This window comes from Diospyros lotus, chromosome 2, assembly GCF_014633365.1.
Source record: "Diospyros lotus cultivar Yz01 chromosome 2, ASM1463336v1, whole genome shotgun sequence".
In the NCBI taxonomy this organism is placed as follows: Eukaryota; Viridiplantae; Streptophyta; class Magnoliopsida; order Ericales; family Ebenaceae; genus Diospyros; species Diospyros lotus.
Genome location: NC_068339.1, coordinates 14,068,477 through 14,086,863, shown reverse-complemented (window position 1 = coordinate 14,086,863; position 18,387 = coordinate 14,068,477). Strand labels below are relative to the sequence as shown.

General features: G+C 35.3%; 2 protein-coding genes across 2 annotated transcripts; one reads left to right on the top strand and one right to left on the bottom strand.

The window, feature by feature from the left end:
• Positions 1-3,184: 3,184 nt before the first annotated feature.
• LOC127795615 (uncharacterized) lies at positions 3,185-9,550 on the top strand. The gene is made up of 4 exons (XM_052327397.1): positions 3,185-6,110; positions 6,212-6,552; positions 8,750-9,046; positions 9,294-9,550. Exon 1 carries the CDS (start codon positions 3,306-3,308, stop codon positions 5,991-5,993), a length of 2,688 nt encoding a protein of 895 aa, XP_052183357.1. The 5' UTR covers positions 3,185-3,305; the 3' UTR covers positions 5,994-6,110; positions 6,212-6,552; positions 8,750-9,046; positions 9,294-9,550.
• A 2,256-nt stretch (positions 9,551-11,806) lies between these two features.
• LOC127795313 (AP2-like ethylene-responsive transcription factor At1g16060) lies at positions 11,807-14,640 on the bottom strand. Its single transcript, XM_052326915.1, has 8 exons — positions 14,184-14,640; positions 13,935-14,017; positions 13,711-13,719; positions 13,479-13,567; positions 13,291-13,364; positions 13,067-13,117; positions 12,887-12,963; positions 11,807-12,636 (listed from the first exon to the last, which is right to left on the bottom strand). The coding sequence occupies exons 1-8, from the start codon at positions 14,336-14,338 to the stop codon at positions 12,131-12,133; spliced, it is 1,044 nt and encodes a 347-aa protein (XP_052182875.1). The 5' UTR covers positions 14,339-14,640; the 3' UTR covers positions 11,807-12,130.
• Positions 14,641-18,387: the final 3,747 nt, after the last annotated feature.

Below are 18,387 nucleotides of genomic sequence, written 5' to 3'. Positions count from 1 at the left end.
TAATGAGGGTCTCATCGGCACCTTGTTACTACATCATCATCCCCGCCAACGCCGACTATCCCATCTCATCATCTATATACGTACAGGGGAGGCAGTGAGACATGTCCGAGGATATATATAGGCCAACTCTTTTGAGAGCCGGGGTATGTTTGTCTTGATCCACAAATAAATACCTTGCACATTTTACTGGCTCGCTCGCTGACTTGGGTATCGGAGTATCTTTGCAGGGAAGGATTGGCAGGTCAAGGCGTTAAACCAAGCACCCTGTTCTCTCTCTCTCGAATCCATCACACTAGAACGGGCCAACGAATCATCGTCGACCAATTCCAAACGTCGCCAAATGTATTTATTGATATTTTATATATTTATATTAATATTACATATAATGCAAAATATCATCTTAAATATTAAAATTAAGTATCAAAATAACATTATCATTAACATTCCTTGTTAAATTAAACAATTCAACTTCCATATATTATATTTTTTTGTCAACAAAAAATGTAAAATACCACTCAATCTATCAAGTGGAGCGACTTTAATCGTCCCTATCAATATTCTTGAATTAAATTAATCTGATTGTATTAGTTTAGTTTAAGTTTTTTTATTTTTTTAGTGTTGAATTTAAACAAAAATTCATTTTAAAACTACTATTATAAATTACAAATAATAAATATTTTCAATTACAATATCTACTTTACTTGCTTTATTTTTGTTGTTGCCCTGTTTTTCATTTAGATATTAGAAAGGCCTTATTATTTTTTTTTTTTTTACGATCTAGGTGTTTGGACTTTGCCTGTCTACCCCCGTAGGAGATCGGCCTTCTTCATTGATTTTGTCTCTAAATAAATCAGATGGAGATGCAAGTTTATACATTCCCTGTAACATCCCGCATTGAGCGATAGGAATGACCGGAACAACTTACCCTGATGGGCCTACATGAACTTCCCAGGGGGTCACCCATCATTGGATTACCCCAGGTCAAGCACGCTTAACTTGGGAGTTCTTTGCCTACATTCAGCCCAAAAGGTATACAGCTGGTGTTGTTTCCTTTCTTACACTATCCTCGATATATTCTAACTTTTCTGGGCCCTCGGGGTATTACATTCTCCCCCCCTTAAGCACATGACGTCCTCGTCATGCGACCTTACAACTGGTCCCAGACCTTCTCCCCTTAAGGGCTGCCATCCTAGAAGCCTGCCAGAAGCCGCTCCTTGTACAGGCCCTCAAGCCCCGGCGCCACTCCCCGCCCTCATCGGACCGCCTTCGCCAAGGGTCGGCTTTGATACCACCTGTAACATCCCGCATCGAGCGATAGGAAGGACCGGAACAACTTACTCTGATGGGCCTACATGAACTTCCTAGGGGGGTCACCCATCATTGAATTGCCCCAGGTCAAGCACGCTTAACTTGGGAGTTCTTTGCCAACATTCAGCCCAAAAGGTATCCAGCTGGTGTTGTTTTATTTCTTACACTATCCTCGATATATTCTAACTTCTCTGGGCCATCGGGGTATTACATTTCCAAGCAAACACGCGATCAGTCCTTATTAAATAAAATATTTTTATGTCCATTAATAATTGATTCATCGCTACTCCCAATAAAACTTAGAAATACCTTTTTGACAAGTCCCAAAATAAGATAATTATTTTACATGTTCGTTAACTCGAAATCTACTCGTATTCAAAATAATTGTTGTCCTATTCAAATAAATATATTGATGCTTAAATTTGTATTTGGAGATTTTTATGATTTGGGATGATAATTAGTAAATACAAATAAATTAGATGATAAACTAAAGTTTCGGACAAACTATCTTTAAACTAACATAAAAAGTTAGTGAAAAAAACTTACTCTTCATTTTTTTGATATAGAATTAAATATGTTAAAAGTTGTGTGTCTTAAATAACCATTGTTATTGTCTCATACCATCACATCTAACCATAAGATTTGTGGTTGTTGGCCTTTTGTCGTGTGTCACCGATCTTTATTACTAGTACTCATGAAGCAATTGATTTTCGTTGCTATCATATGGCAACCCTTGCGATTGCCTTGCCATTATTTGAGTTAACTTATCACCGCTATTGATTTACTCATGTAATATATAAAAAAAATTTATATGATAAAACTATATATATACACATAACTTGTAAGAAATATACATCTATCTATCTATTATTTATTATATCTATTATCTATTATGTATAATGAACCCAAATAAAGGATTTATAAATTAATGTGTGAGGAAAATAAGAAGTTATTTTTTATTAATTTAATCAATGTGATTTAATTAGCAAGAAATTGAAAAGTTGTTTCTTGAGGTATTGTTTATTAACTAAGATTTAGACCAAAATAAGTAGGGTATGAAAATCATATTAGATAAAAAATATTTTTTTATTATATTTGTTAAATTTATTTAAAAATAAGTCATATGATTTATTATGTTAAATGTTTCAAATAAATTTATTTTTATCTCTTCACATAAGTTATCTTGAATCTTACAAATAAGTTAATATAATCTTATTTTATTAATTTTAACAAATATTAATTATATTGATTACTAAGGCATTTAAGATAAAATTGAATAATTAGAATTTGAAAGATTACGACGAAATCAAATAGTTGAAATTTGAAAGATCATAAAGTTGAAGATTGAGAAAGGGTTTATAAACTAATGAGTGAGAAAAATAAATTTGCTATTAATTTAATTAGTGTTGGAGAAGGGGATTAGGGTTTGTAAATTTATAAGAAAGAAAAATGATATTTTTTTATTAATTTAATTAGTATGGCTAAACTACTTTAAAATTGAAATGTTGTTTATAAATATAATATTTGTTAATTAAGATATATATTAAAAAATATAAGATATGAAAAGTATTTTAATTTTTTATATTTTTAAATATATTTATTAAATTTATAACACTTTTAAAAAAGAAGTAATGTAATTTTTTATTTAAAATTTTGTAGATATATTTATCTCTCTATTTTCAAGATAAGTATATATTAGTTTCTACATATAAAAAATAATTTTTACATTATTTAATATATTTAAAAAAATTTAACAAACAAATAAAAATATAAAAATGTTTCTTAAATTTATTTTAATCATTTTATATCTAAAAAAGTATTCAAACCTTAGGTGAAGGTGAAATAAATTAGACGGGCTCTCTATAATTTTAATAATAATAATTATTTGCTAGGGTTTAGCCTCACTGTTCGGAGAAGACGACGACTAACCTTGAAGTTTTATCAATGGTTGCAGCGAACCAGTGGAAACCCAGTCAAAGTTGATACCAAGCGGAAGGATGGATTTGTCGGAGGAATGGAAGTCGCTGTGGCCAATCTCCTCTGTCTTTTCCGCACCTCTCCTCCTCTCATCCGGGGGTAGCACCCGCGGAGGCGGTAATTCTTCTTCATTAAAGTCGAAGCTCGGACCTCTCATCTTCAATCCGTCTCTGGAAACCCTAGAGCTGCTCTTCTCGTCTCCCTCTTTCTCCCCTCCGATTCCTCCCCCTTTTCCTCGCCTCTCTCTTTCCCGCTTCTTGTCCACCCCACCTTCCTCCCTCATCCCCTCCATCGCTTCATCCATCGCCGCCACTATTGGTCCGCAAATCTCCTCCGACCATTTCGCTGTATTCAGACACAACCGCCTCCAGTTGCTCAACTGGCCGGCTACAAACTCCGTCATTGCCTTCTTCCCCACCGGCGACAACTCTGACCAAATCGGGTTTGTTGAGGTGTCTTTTTTGCAAGATTCTAAGTTGAATGTTAGAGCCAAAGGAAGAGATGGTCAGATTTTCACGTCAGACAGACAATTTAACCATCGGATTGAGAGATTGTTGGTTAATCCTTTGCCATATTTTAGTAACTCTTCTGTTGCTGGGTATCTTTTGGCTTGTACAATGTACTCTGTTCATTGGTTTAGTGTTAGAATCGGGGAGCTTGGCGTGGATACTGGGAAAGCTACTTTAGGTTTTTTGGGTAGTAAGGTGTTCAAGAGTTCTGTTGTGTATGCTTGTTGGAGTCAACATTTGCCTGAAGAGAGCCTGGTATTGATGGAGAGTGGTGAAATGTTTTTGTTCGACGTAGATTGTTGTTCTAATGGAAGCTTTAGTGGGAAGAAGCTGAGAGTGCCGTGGGAAGATTACGCTAGTTTGGGTGATGGCCAGTGGCTGAGCTGTGAATTTAGTTGGCATCCAAGAGTTTTGATTGTCTGCCATTCAAGTGCGGTTTTTCTTGTTGATTTGAGACGTGAAGGATGCAATGTGAGTTGTTTGCTGCAAATTGATGCATTGGGTATGAATGCTCCAGTACAAAAAGATCAGTTTGTTGCATTCTCTAAGGCAGATTCTGATGATTTCTGTTTTGTGGTTGCTACTCGACGTTTGCTGCTTGTTTTTGATGTGCGGAAGCCACTGGTTCCATTGTTGCAATGGGCACATGATCTTTCTAGCCCATCTTATGTCAGTGCGTTTCCATTGTCTGATTTGAGGTCACATTGCAAGGATGATCGTTTTAACTGGGCTTCTGACTCGGGCCACTGCATTATATTGGGATCATTTTGGCACTCTGAGTTTAGTATTTTTTGCTATGGACCAGCCCTTGGAGGGACTGTTGCTTCCGAAATTTCAAGATTTGGCAAATCATTTTATGCATGGGAACTCCCTTCAGAGCTCTCACTGTCTGGTCGTGAGTGTCACTGCGGTAGCTGTCTTCTGAGAGAAGAGTTCTCAAAGGATGCCCTTCCTGAATGGATTGACTGGCAGCAAAAGAAAGAAATAGTTTTAGGGTTTGGCATTCTTGACAAAGACCTCCATGCCAAGTTGTCTGAACCAGACGAGTTTGGTGGGTTTACCCTGATTAGGCTGATGTCCTCCGGAAAGCTTGAAATAGAGAAATACTGTGCCTCATGGGAATTCATGAAAGTGCTGAAGGAAGGGCATAAGGAGTCATCTCTTCCAGAAGATACTCTTCTGTATGCTATGGGTGATGGAGGTTATAATTTTCCCAAGAGATTTAAATACCTGAAACTTGACTACCTTTATGCTTATACGAAAGGTAATCTTGACAAACTTCTGTTTACAAAGGCGAAAAAGCATATACGTGGTCAGTTCATGGCATCTGGCTTCAGTAGTTTAAGATCATATCCTGCTGTTCTTGATGTGCTTAAAGACATCCGACTACTAAGCAGCATGCATGAGGTTGCTTTGAAGAAAATTTATGCAGGCTTGCCTGCCAATCTTCTGCAGCTGACCTTTTGTTGCTACTCGGAGCTTGATGAAGTCCTTGTAGATGATAAGAAGGTGTCCTTGGAATTTCTAGATGTTCCCAGCCAGCCTCAGTTGCCTCCTTTTGTCTTCCGGAAACCTTCATCCCGTAGCAGTAAGTGGACGCATAAAGTGGGGCCCGGTGCTGCTTTGGTGGGTCCTGTTCTTCCTACGCCGGTTCTGCTTTGTCTTCACAAGCTACATAACGAAGAAGGCGATGTCCTCTCTGCTAATGCGGAACTAAGGAACCAATGCAATGAAGTCATACGTGTGGCTAGTGAAATGTCTTTAACAGGTGCTGCCACCATTGATCACAATGACCATGCTGTTTCCCTTGCTGATGATACAGATGAAATGCCTTACAGTACTGCAGATAAACCCACTCTGTTCTGTTTACACAAACCGGCTGCTTTTGCTAACGAGCTCTCTACAGTAGGACTGGTGGCGGAAAGTTTTGTTGGTGATCATGAGAGATTTACAACCTTTATTTCCAAAACACCTGAAAGGGAGCTTGTCCCCAACTCTGAAATGGAGATGGCCGGACCAGAACTGTTTAAATCTCTGTCGCCAGTAGAGTTGAGGTTCGATGAACGAGCAATGCCCTTTGGGCCAAATGAACTGAAAGCTTTCAAATTGTTGAGGAGACAGTACTCAAATTTTTTACACAATTTTAGTGCATATCAAGAATGTCTTGATAGCTCTAACTTCCAGAGACAGTATCTTTGATATTCAATTTTTTTTGAGCTAGAACTCAAGAGTGACGAAAAAAGGTTTATTATATTATTCACTTTTTCTCCCCCCACCCCCAACACCAAGCGCAGCCAATTTAAAATTCCAAAACAGGTGCTTCACTTCATTGGTTCCTCCTCTGTTGTTCGATTTGCTTATGTTTACTTAATTATCTCCTGTTCTGTTGTTCATGCTCAGCCATTTGCTCCTGTCAGGCATGTGGCAGAAGGGAGCCAGGAAGGTACCTACTGTGGATAAGGCTAAGTCGGGCACTTAAGAGTGACAGTTTTTTTTGAAAAGATGGAGAAAGATATTTGTATCAACTATTTGTTTACACGGATCGTGAAACTCTTGTTGTGGAACTGTATTGCACACACACTGCAGCTTGCATTTTCTACAATTTGGCTACAACGCTGCCTCCATCAAGGGAAGTTTATACATGGATAGGAAGTTTAAAGATGGGCAATTACTGTTATTCACACTTCAGAGATATTGATCTTTGAAAGCGTTATGTAACATCCTTATATTTTGCTATTGTTACAATTGGCAACTGTTGGTAAGCATCTTTTATTATGTCCTACATTTGCTAAGTTCGTTGAATTTTTTATATTTTGCTCTGTTTCTCGACTACTTTTTGTATTCATTGGTTATCTATCTGGTGATATGTCTAGTTTAACTTGATGCGACTGCTGTCAGATGTAAAAGTTTTCCTATATAGTAATTGTTTACTTTTAAATATTTTCTCTGGCTAGGGAAAAAGCTGGTTTTTTTTGTCTTTTGTCAGAATCCAGTGCAACTAGCCTATCCTCTTAGTAGTATTGCTTTGACAAGAGCATTTTTGTTGTTGTTGTTGACTCTGTAAAGAAACGAAGGCTCAAAAATTTTATATTTGTTGACTTGTAGCCTTTAGCCACGTAATGAATTTCTAATGTCAAATCTCTATGCAATTGACTATTTTGCCTCTTCTTTGGAAGCAATGCAAATGAATCCTTCAGTGTAAGGTACAGGTTTCTTTGAATTGGAGGTGAAGTTCCATGACCATTGATTTCAATATGCACAGGAAAATTTTGTAGAAAGAAGCCTTGTGTCACGGCACACCCGTGAATGTAACTACTCCTAGCCCCGATTGTATTAGGAATGGGTTTCGACCAACACAAAACAGAACAGAGCAAGGGAGGGAGAGAACGAGAGTGAAGAATGAGAGAGAAGAAGGAGAGAGAAGAAGGAGAGAAATAGGAGCAATGGAGGAGAATCAATTATGGTATTCTCATTCAATGATCCTTTCTCCAGCAAGCTGGGAATATTTAAACACTCGGTGGGTGGGGACTGCTACAGCATATCCCTTCTCCATGCGGTTATAACCGCTTCTTTGTCATATTCTAATTCCCACCCACGTGGGGAATCTTCCAGCTAATATCACTAGGGAAGTTACAGCAGAAAAATAACAAGATTACCGCAATAAGGAAATTACAATAGTAAGCAAAAAATAAACCAAGACTTTAACTATCTGATTCATCAGTCCTAGGCTCCCTTCCGTGACACCTTGATAATGGTATTATACATCTAGTTAATAGTGATCTGAAATTGCAAACCATGCCTGCGTGAAGATATGGCCCTAGGTAGGATTAGTTATCTACCGTCTTTTAGATAGGCTGTAGAATGACCAAGCTAATGAAGCTTTGTTGATATTTTCCGGGCTTGCTAAAAACCTGTTCTAGATCAACTTGTTACGTCAAAAAATCGTGCTTGGATTTGATTGTTGTCAAATATTTTAGCTATAAATGAACTTGGCTTGTTAAGTGTACAGGTATTTGATGACTGAATAAAATACTAAACTACTTGATCTTGGTTCTTGGTTGGCTTGATGAAGCTCAATTAAGGTAACTTCAATATAAAAACAAACCTCCCCTCCAACGCATACATATTTACAAAATGTCCTTGGGGGGGGGGGCACTCCAGCTGTTTAGGCTGCATTCATTCAATAATGAAACTTGAGTCAATACAAACATGTCGTTATTAGAAGAATTAGGAGATAGAAAATAGCAGAAACCAGTTGAACTTGTTTCAACTGGTATTATTTCAGTCTCAGTAGCTGGCAACAAACCACTGCAACTGTTATAAGTTGTTAATAAAGTCACTTACAATGTAACCAATTAACTGTTGAGGGTAGTCTTATATAAGGCTATACCACCTTGTATTGAGACATTAAGAATGAATTGATTTCAAGTTCTCTCATTCTCTCTATCCATTCGTTGTTTCCCTCTGTTTTTCTCCCTAATTTCCCTCATCTCTCTCTCTTTCTTTCTTCTTCCACAACTGCCAACTAGAAACCCTGGATTTGAAACCTAGGGTCCTGACAGAACACATGTATAAGCTATAAATACTGGCAGAGGATTAGTATATATGCTGTGCATATATTTACAATTTTTTGGATTATTTTATTATTACTTTTTTTGGCATGTAGTTAGCCTGGAATTCCTGGTGAACTGACAATATGTTCAGCCATGAACCTGTCCTCCTTTCTTGAGCATATCTAATAAATATATCCTTGATAAGCGTTTTGTATATTATCTGCTATCCATGTGCATGTTGTTGTTCACATTGGTACACTTGTTTCTTTCCAACACTTGTGCCATGCACTGTAAACAATGGTTCTCTTTTTGGTGAGAATGACGTAGTGCTACAATTTTTCTTAGAGAAGGGTTTCTCAATTATATGCATTGATTTCTTTCCACTCTGGCATAATGCTACAGGTTATGGAGAGATACATGCTGTCAATATCAGGGAAATGAATTTTATAATGGTCTTATGTCTCTTTTGATATGATTCTTGCTGCTTATCTACTTGGTAGCATGACATCATTGATTGTAAAAGGATCAAAAACAGAGAGGTTTAGGGGCAAAGTGACAGATCTTATCAAACACATGAACAGACACAAACTTGGAAAGGGTCTCAGTAATGAGGTCAAAGGCCACTTGAGACTTCAGTACGAGAGCAGTTACACAGAGGCTGCTGTTCTTCAGGATATTCCAATCTCCACTTGAGCTAAGGTATCATAAAACTAATAAGAATGATAGCATGCATCATTTATGCTAGTTCTATATTCAATGTTGACACCTACACACAAAACACAAAATAAAAAACCAAGAACACAAACAACCGTCAATATTAACTTGGTTTCTTTGACATAGTTCATTCATGACCTGTTGAATTTTGTTGAATTTGCAATTTGCTTTTTTGCTGCAGAAAGTCTATATCTTGAATTATTTTGCCCCGTTATCTGTTTTTTCTTCACAGATCTCACAGAAGTTATATGAGCCAATCATTAAAGAGGTTTCTCTTTTTGGGGGCTGCTCATCAGGATTCATTAAACATATTGCCAGTCTTCTTTGTTACTAGTAGAACACTAATGCTAAGTTTGTACCAGTTGATTTTTTTAGTTCAAACTTGTGGGCTCTGGTACCTGTGTGAGGTAAATATTTTCTTCAAGATCATAATACTGCTACATGCTTAACAGTTTTTAATTGCTGAATCTCAACTTTCTGATTCCTTCCTCTCTGGCTGTCACATGTAGAAATAAAGGTTCAAGAACCCAATCATTTGGTTGTCCAAAAATAATCAATAAATATTGGAGCCAAATCTTTGAAGTTTGAAAGATTACGAAAAAAATAAAATATTTATGTTACCTCATTTTTTCTTGTTATTTTATTTTTCCTTTTCTCATTTTTTGGGGCGTGTTCTATCAAAGTTGTTGGATTGATGGCTTTGCCCAGTGGGTAGATTGCTCCTTTGTGTCTTAAGCATCAGTGGGTTCCAAAACTGAAACAGCCTGTCCTCTCAAGGGGATACAGCCCTATAACTTGGACCATTCATCAGCCTCGTAGTGGCAGAAGCCTTGTGCCTTGCTCTTTATTCTATCAATTTGTCTGAGTCAACTGGGAGGCTAATGGATGAACCTGTAGGACTTTTTGAAGTTGAGGGTATCACCTTTCTTTAACGTTTCCAGCTTCTTCAGAGTGTTCTTGATAGTATTTTGGCAGGAGTAAATTGAATACTTTCTGCTGTATTTCCATGCTACCTCTATTTGCTACAATAATTAAACCCAAGTACTGGTTTCATGGTATCCCTTAAACTTCCTCTGATTGTTTTCCCCTTCTTGTTTTAGTTGTAATTTAATCATGCTCATATCTTCTGGTATGTTTCTAATGCGATAAGATTAGAAACCTAACTTCTTGTTATGTTTATACATTCTTGTTCAGATATAATAATATAATTTATATGTTGGAAAATTATCTTTATGCCAATAAATTCTTACAAGTCGACTCAGGGTATAGGCTTTAGTGGCCTATGCCTAGGGACCCCCAAAAATAGGCTCCCAAAAAATTGAGACCTCTTATGCTTTATTTCATGATGATTTTTTATTTAAATTTAAATTTTATTGATTTTGTTGTTTCATTTAAACGAGAAGGGTTTTTAACTCTTTGAGTCTATGAATAATTTTTTAATGTTAGATAATGAATAATGAGATATTATTTAGACAATAAATTTTTTTAATTCTTTATGGATATTTTTTAATATTAGATAATAAATTATAAGGTGTAAATTAATAACGTAATAAAAAAAAAAGAAAAGTGGTGTTATTTTATGAGAATAATTTGATAAAATAACTTTTGGGACAATGAAAATTTTATTTGGAGAATTTGCACTAATTTGGGCTTTAAAAGTTTGCACTGGAAAATAAAAATTTAATTAGTAATTTTGTATATCAAAAAGTAAGGAAAATAAATTTTAAATATTTATTTATATTATTAAAGGGCCTTAAAGTAAATATTTCTAAGATTACAAATATTCTTAAATTGACTTTGAATGTCTTCAGGGGCACAGGGCAGTCTTTATGTTATTAAGTTAATACGTAAGTCAGATTCTTGTAGTTGTTAAAAAAATTATAGAGCTTTTGAATTAGTATTAGTAATGTACATTTTTTAGCATAAAAGTTCTTTTATTTATATAGAAATAGAAATTTGAGATTTAAGGGTAAGTATGTATGGTATTTCAAGTTGGACTAAAATGTGGCCTTTTATGAATAAAACATATTTATTATGAATTTTTGGATAGATTTTTTATATTATATTGGTGCATTAATTGGGACTACCCCTTGAGAGGGGGAGGTCTCCAGGAGACTTATAATCTGTTGGAACCGTACTTGCTAGCTTTATTCTTGAAACTATTATAAATTTTTTCGGAGAATTTAATCTGTCAAAACTGTTGACAGTTTCAGTATATTGTGGATAATTTTCAAGACAATTTCTTAGAAATCTCTATGAACTGTCACGATTTTCGATAATTTCTAGGATAATTTTTCGAAGATATTTAAGAACTATTGATAATTTCTAGGAGACTTGATAGTTTTTGAGCAATTTCTCAAGTTTGAGGTGTTTTTCTTTTTATGGGGTTCGGGTTTTCTCTCTTTTGGGCCATCACTCTTATCGACTTTAACTAATAATGCATCAAGTACAATTCACAATGATTATAAATCAAGTGCTTGAATGAATGACACTATATTTTTGTTTTTGATAATCTAGGTATCGGTGCTTACGCTTCTCTAATCCTAGCCCTATAACCCACTCCCCAAGAACCATAGGCCGGTAAATTGATTCTACTAAATTTGAAACTCCAAGTCCTTTTCTTCTAGGATTCTTTGAAATCTCTGATAAATTGATTCTACCAAATTTCAAAATTCCTCAAGTGCCTGTAACGCATACACCTATATATATATATATATATATATGCAAAGCTCTCCCAAACGAATAAATTAGAGGTTTGAAGTGCAACTTTACAAAATTTTTGTCATTCAATTGAAAGAAAGAAATAACTCTGATTAATTTTAAATAAATTTACAAAAATAAATAAAATTTCAGACTACAAAGACCAGACAGAGGATTTTGGTTTTTTTCTTTTTTTTTTTTAATTGGTCAATTAAGAAGATACATTAATAAACAAATGTCACCCTCTCTCAGATTATTTTCCATCTGGGCAGAAGAGAATAAAGAATTTTTTTATATTTTCCTATGACCTCATTATTCCTTCTTCCTACTCACAAAGAATTCTTCTTCCTTCCTCATTAGCTGCCTTCCCTAACCATCAAACATGAATGAGTTGAGCTCTCCAAATATAGCATCGTCTCCTTCACCATACAGCCCAAAGTCTTGAGCCTCAAAGTGCGTTTGGATGTCATTCGGGAAGCTGCAGTGTGGCGAAAAAGACTCCTGAGGGTCAGCCGGGCACTCGGTTATTGTCGAGGTCATCTCCATCATTTCCTTAAATTTCGATGACTGGAGCAGAAGCCCAAGGGCTGTTGTGGCAGTGGTCGGCCGGGGCGGGGTTGGACCTGGACCGACTTCGTTAACGATCGAGAAGGGCTCTTGATTGTAGCGGTCGAGGCTTAATCCGAGCTCGTGGTTAGGGTTGGTTGGTGTAATGAAGTTTGGTTCGACATTGGGGTTTGAATTGTTAGTATTATTATTGCTGTTGGGTTTTAACCATTTTATGTAACGACTAAGGTTAAAGTTGGTAACGGCATTGACTCCTCTGTACTCGATAGCTGCCATATCATATGCAATTGCTGCTTCTTCTTGGGTAGCTGCAGATATATTTGACAACTTAGGAATATATGAATTAAATTCAAAAGAACTAATTAGACTAACAATCAGCTGGTAAAGTAGTTGAGAGTTAGAAACCTTTTGCAGGACAATTGGAGTTTGAAGATGATGGAATGGTCAGGGTTGGTTGATCAACCCAACTTACTGATTATTATTATTATTATTATGTATTTAAAGGTAAAAGAATTTCACCAATTGGACCATAAGTCTCATAAAAAATAAATAAATTACCATATGTTCCAAGATAAAGGTATTTGTTGCCAAAAACTCTGCCAATCCTAGCTTCCCATCTTCCATTATGGTGATGCCTGTCACATCATTTTATTACTACTATATATTATATATAACATAAAGATGAAATAATAAATTAAAAAAAAAAAAAAAAACTATAATGTGAGACATATATACTACCTTGCAACTCCCCTATACTTTGACACTCCTCTAGAGAAGCCACTGCTCTTCCTGCGGGATCAGTAACAAAGTTTAATATAATTCAAAATATTAATGATAACTCATAGCCATTATTTGAGGAATTAAGTAAGTGACTAATTACTCACAGTAACTTATTAAGAATCATAACATGGATAAAGGGAAATTTGGGATAAATTAATGAAGTTTAATCAAATAATAATTACCTCCTCAATGATCCAATGTATTCTTCTCTGGATGTCCCTTCCATTTCTATCAGTTCTTTCTCGTACGTCGTTAACTACGATTACATAATTTCGTTTATTAACGTTTCATAATACAATTTATTTATTAATTGCCGGAAAAAAAATTCAGGACGACCGAATCTCTGCGAGTCCGGTGAGAAGTCAGTTACCGGAAAGTTTAGAATGGTTTCTCGGCCCCAGTATTTCAGTGCTGCCAAATCGTAAGCATGAGCGGCAGCTTCTTCATCATCATAGGCACCTGAGTTGAGGAGACCAGCAGCAATGGAGGAACAAAACCGAATAAGCAAACGATATAATTAATTTTCCGGGAAAATCATCATAAGAAGTTGAAAGGAAAAGATAATCAAGAACTGTACAAAGAGATTGTTGATAAGAACATACCGAGATAGACTGCATTTGATTAGAGTTTCCACCAAAACCAGACAACCAGCACCATCCATGCAACAAGGAGACAAGAATCAACAAAATTGCACAACATATATATATTACAAAAACCATGTATTTATATATATATATGCACACGTAAATGCACATTAATATGTAAATGTATGTGTGTGTGTGTGTGTGTATAAAGGAAGATATATATATATAAATATAAACTGAACCTTGTCTTCCTTTCTTGTTCTGTGATTCATTCCAGCAGTTCTTGTCCCACAAATGAGCTTCATATCTCCCAGTCCATCGATGCCTGAATCAATTATATGGAAAACCCATTAATAAGAACAAAGTTATGGGATCGGTTCGATGGATTACTAGTCAAACTCTTTTTTTACAAGAACCAATGAAAATATCATCATCAACATCATCAACGAGACCTAAGCTAAATCGGATCCAAAGAGTCAAGCAAATTCAACCTGGTAACACCTCTGTAAATGGAGCTACGCTGAGGAGGCGAATCTCTGGGGACAGTCTTCCTAGTCCTCTTGGGCTTCGTCGACGTCGCCGAAGCGGAGCTGTTAGTAGGGTTCTTGAGATTTTTCTTCATGTTTTGCTGTGATAACTTCGTCATGGAAGCAGGCTTTTGGGAGGGCGATCGAGTTGTGGGAGAGGGAATTGGTAGCTAGCTAGCTGCTAGCTGTGTGTGGAGGGGAGGGGATGGAGGGAATAAGTTAAAAAGATGGAATGTATGACTGGGTCTCCAATGGCGAGGGCTTTTAAAAGGGAGCTGGAGATTAAAGAATGGGTTGGGAAGAAGAAAGCGTGTGTCTGTGGAATTAAGCAGAGGGTAGCCGGCGAGGAAGAAGATGTTTGTTTTGCCGTCTTTAACCGGCTTTCATGTCCTCTTCTCTCTTGTCCTCTCTCTCTCTCTCTCTCCCTGTATCTGTGGAATACTTCTACTTGTTAATAAGATACGGAACATATTTCAAATAAAATATTTTTATTATATTTTTTTAAATTTATTTCATAATACCTAAAAAAGAAGTTTCAATTTCTTATACAAAATTATCCACGTAAATTTATCTGATCTTCCAAATAAGAAAAAATGACTCGTATATAATCTTTAATATATTTTTAAAAAATAATTAAATAAAAAATTTAATAATATTTTTTTATCTTTATCTTAATATAATTTTATATTTTAACAAATGCAACTTTGCCATCAAGACTGTCCGTCCTTGCTGTTTAACATTAAAAAATCATGACAGCAGGAGGAACAGAGGATCTAAACTTGATAATTTAAAAAGATAAAATATTATTATCCCATGAAAATAGAACCTCATGAACAGATAATTTGAAATAGAATATGGACCCATTTCAATATTTTAGTTTTTTCTTTTTGCTACCTTTAGAGTTTAGGGTGTTTCTATATATATGAGGAAGTCAACGTCATTGGTACAGAATGTGATTGTATCCTTAAAAAAAATTCTAAAAAATATAAATATATTTTCGCTGTCACTAAAAGAAATTCTTTTTTATTGTGGATGATGAATTTTTTTTTTTAATAGTGCTACTTTACCAGACAAAATTATCGAGGGTGTCAAAAAGACTAAAATACCTTCGTTTCAATTACAAATTTTCAATAGCTGTCACTGCTATTTTTTCTTTCCATAGTTGCCGATGCAACTTTCGCCGCTGCCTTCGCCTTGCCACCTTGTTGCCATCACCTAGCCTCTCCAACCGTCGTTGAGACTATGTAGCGGCAGTCGAAAAGGTGATGACAACGAGACAATGATGGCGAGGCGACAAGGCGAAGATAGCGGCGATGGAGGTTGCATCGACGATCATGAAGAGAAGAGAGAACAACATGCAAGCAGTGACAACTTTTGAAAATTTAAAATTAAGGTGATGGTATTTTGATTTTTTTAACACCTCTTGATAAGTTCATCGGCAAAGTAGATTAACTCTTTTTTTGGGGGGGTGAAAACATCAACTTCAAATGGTGAAAATGACTACAAATTTTATAACATTATTGGTCTCATATCGTTGATTGCTTAAATTTTATAACTCTGCTGAATGTCAAACTCCAATGCCAATGGTTGTTTAATAGCCTTTCTAAAACCCAGCAATTCACAGGGTGTTTGGGCTTACCCTTATTAAAACAATTTTTAAGTTATTTAATTTTTAAATTATGTAAAACTTAAAAATTAGAGAGCATATGAGCAGAAATGTAATTTAAGCTGTCAATTATATAGTTATATGTTTGGTTTGAAAGAGTTGATAAACTATCAAAACTTAATAAAAGGATAAAAATAGACATGTTGAATAATACAAATAAAATGTATAAAATTTTAAATTTTAATAAAAATAAATTATAAATTAATGTTCAATTAATAATATTTTACTATTAAATATTGATAAATTATATATAATTATTAAAAAATATATTAATATACTATTTTATTGAAATCAATATATATTATGTGTTATATATATATATATATAGTGAAGAGTGGACGACGACGGCGAGAGAAGGTAGCAATTGAGATAACAGAAGAAGAGATGGGTGACGGAAGGAAGAGACAATGAATGCGACATGAAATGAAGATGCGATAGGAGGAAATCTAGCCGACAATGACAATGACAATGACAATGACGGCGTTGGGCTGGAGGTGGTAATGAACAATCAACTATGGAGGAGGTGATTAAACATTTGAATTGTGTGGAGAAGGAGATGGGTTTGGAGGTGGTGATGAACAATCGGCCATGGAGAAGAAGATGAGAGAGGATAAGAGAGTGTAAATATTTGAATTGTGTGGAGGCAATTTCATAATTTACTTGGTTAATACAATAAGCTAGCTTATTTGAAAATGTTGGGAGATGAGTTTTGGAACAAGTTACTAAAATAGCTTATAAATTCAATAATATTTAAATTCTTAAATTTTAGGATAAGTAACATAATTTATAAACTAAAAGAATAGCTTATAAACAGCAAAACCAGTAAGCTGTCAGTGGGCTTGTTAGTTACTGTTTAAGTCCTAAAACTTCCCTTTTTAGCATTAAGAAACTAATAAAAGCTAGAAAAGAAAGAAGCTACGAAATGAGTAGTACTTACTAATGTACTAAGTGCGAGTTAAGGAACGGCCTCGTCGACCACCTTAATTTCCTTAGGCCCATGTAGTTTAATCCAAGCGGATACCCGGCCCATTTAATTCAGTCATATTCATAGGATATGAGTTGGTTGGCCCATTTCTATTTTCCAGAGAAGGAAACTAAACAAATGTTATATTTGGAAAGAGGTCCAATTGTTGACTTTGTACGAGGCCATGACGCCGTTTTGCCCTTCTAGAAAAGGCAAATATATTCCTTCCTTCCTTCCTTCCAAAGTAAGGGATGGGGTTTGATTGCTACGATAAAAGAAGTAGGATCCCTTTCATGTAAATAGAAATGATTTCAGCATTATAGTACGCTTTGCACGTGAGTGACGCAACACAGGCCGTGCCACATTGCCCGTGGAGTTTATCAAATGGGATAAAAAAAAAATTAAAATGCCCTCGTTCAAAATATAAATTTACAAGGAATGTCATTATCTTCGCCTCTCTCTTCTCTGCCTTCCCATTGTCGTGATGCTATCGCTGATTGTTGCTACTTTCACCTCGTCGCCTCATTACTATCGCCTTGTCGCCCCACCGATTGTCTGAGGATGCATTCAGGGGCGGAGCCAGCATAGGCCCAGTGCAGGCCATGGCCCTCACTGGGCCTTTGTCCTCCATTAATTTGGCCCACACTGGGCCTTGGGCCTCCATTAACCTTGGCCCTCCATTAATTTGGCCCTTACTGGGCCTTGGCCCTCCATTAATGATGAGAAAATTTTGATTGGCTTTGTGGTTTATACTAATTTTTAATATATTTATATTATTTATTATTTTTTTCTTTAAATAAATTTTGCCCTCATTGAAAATATCTTTTGGCTCCGCCCCTGAATGCATCAACGGTCAGTAAGGTGAAGGCAACAACGTTTGACGGTCGCATCGCGGCCATGAGAAGAGAGAGAGGGGAGATGCAAAGACACTGGCATTCCTTACAAATTTATATTTTAGACGATGATATTTTGATCTTTTTGACTCCATTCAGTAAGCTCCTTGAGCAATGTAGATTAAACTCGCAACAAATCTTGTCTCCTTGACATCATGACGCCCAGTCTACAGAACGATTCAAGTTTGTGTTTTTGTAGAGGTTTTAAAATATGGTATTATTTTTAATATTGTAATATTATATTTAATATTTTATTAAATATGAGATAAAGCTAGTTGAGTTTAAAATAGTCTCTAAACTTTACACTTTATAATAAGTTAGTTATTATGTATTAATTTTTATCTCTGTAATTATTAAATTTTAATTTTGGTTATAATTTAGTACATTTATTGATTTTTTTTATCAAATTTTGTTAATAAAAATTGGCACGATATATATATTAATATAAACTAAAAATTTACTTAATGTTAAAATTAATACACACTCCACAATCAAGTGATTTTGAGGTTTATATTAATGTATACTATATTTGTTTTATTTATTAGAATTTGACAAAAAAAACTAAAAAAGAATTGAATTTAATAAAAAATAATATTTAATAGTTGTGATGATAAAAATTAAAATATGAAAATTAATTTGTTGTGA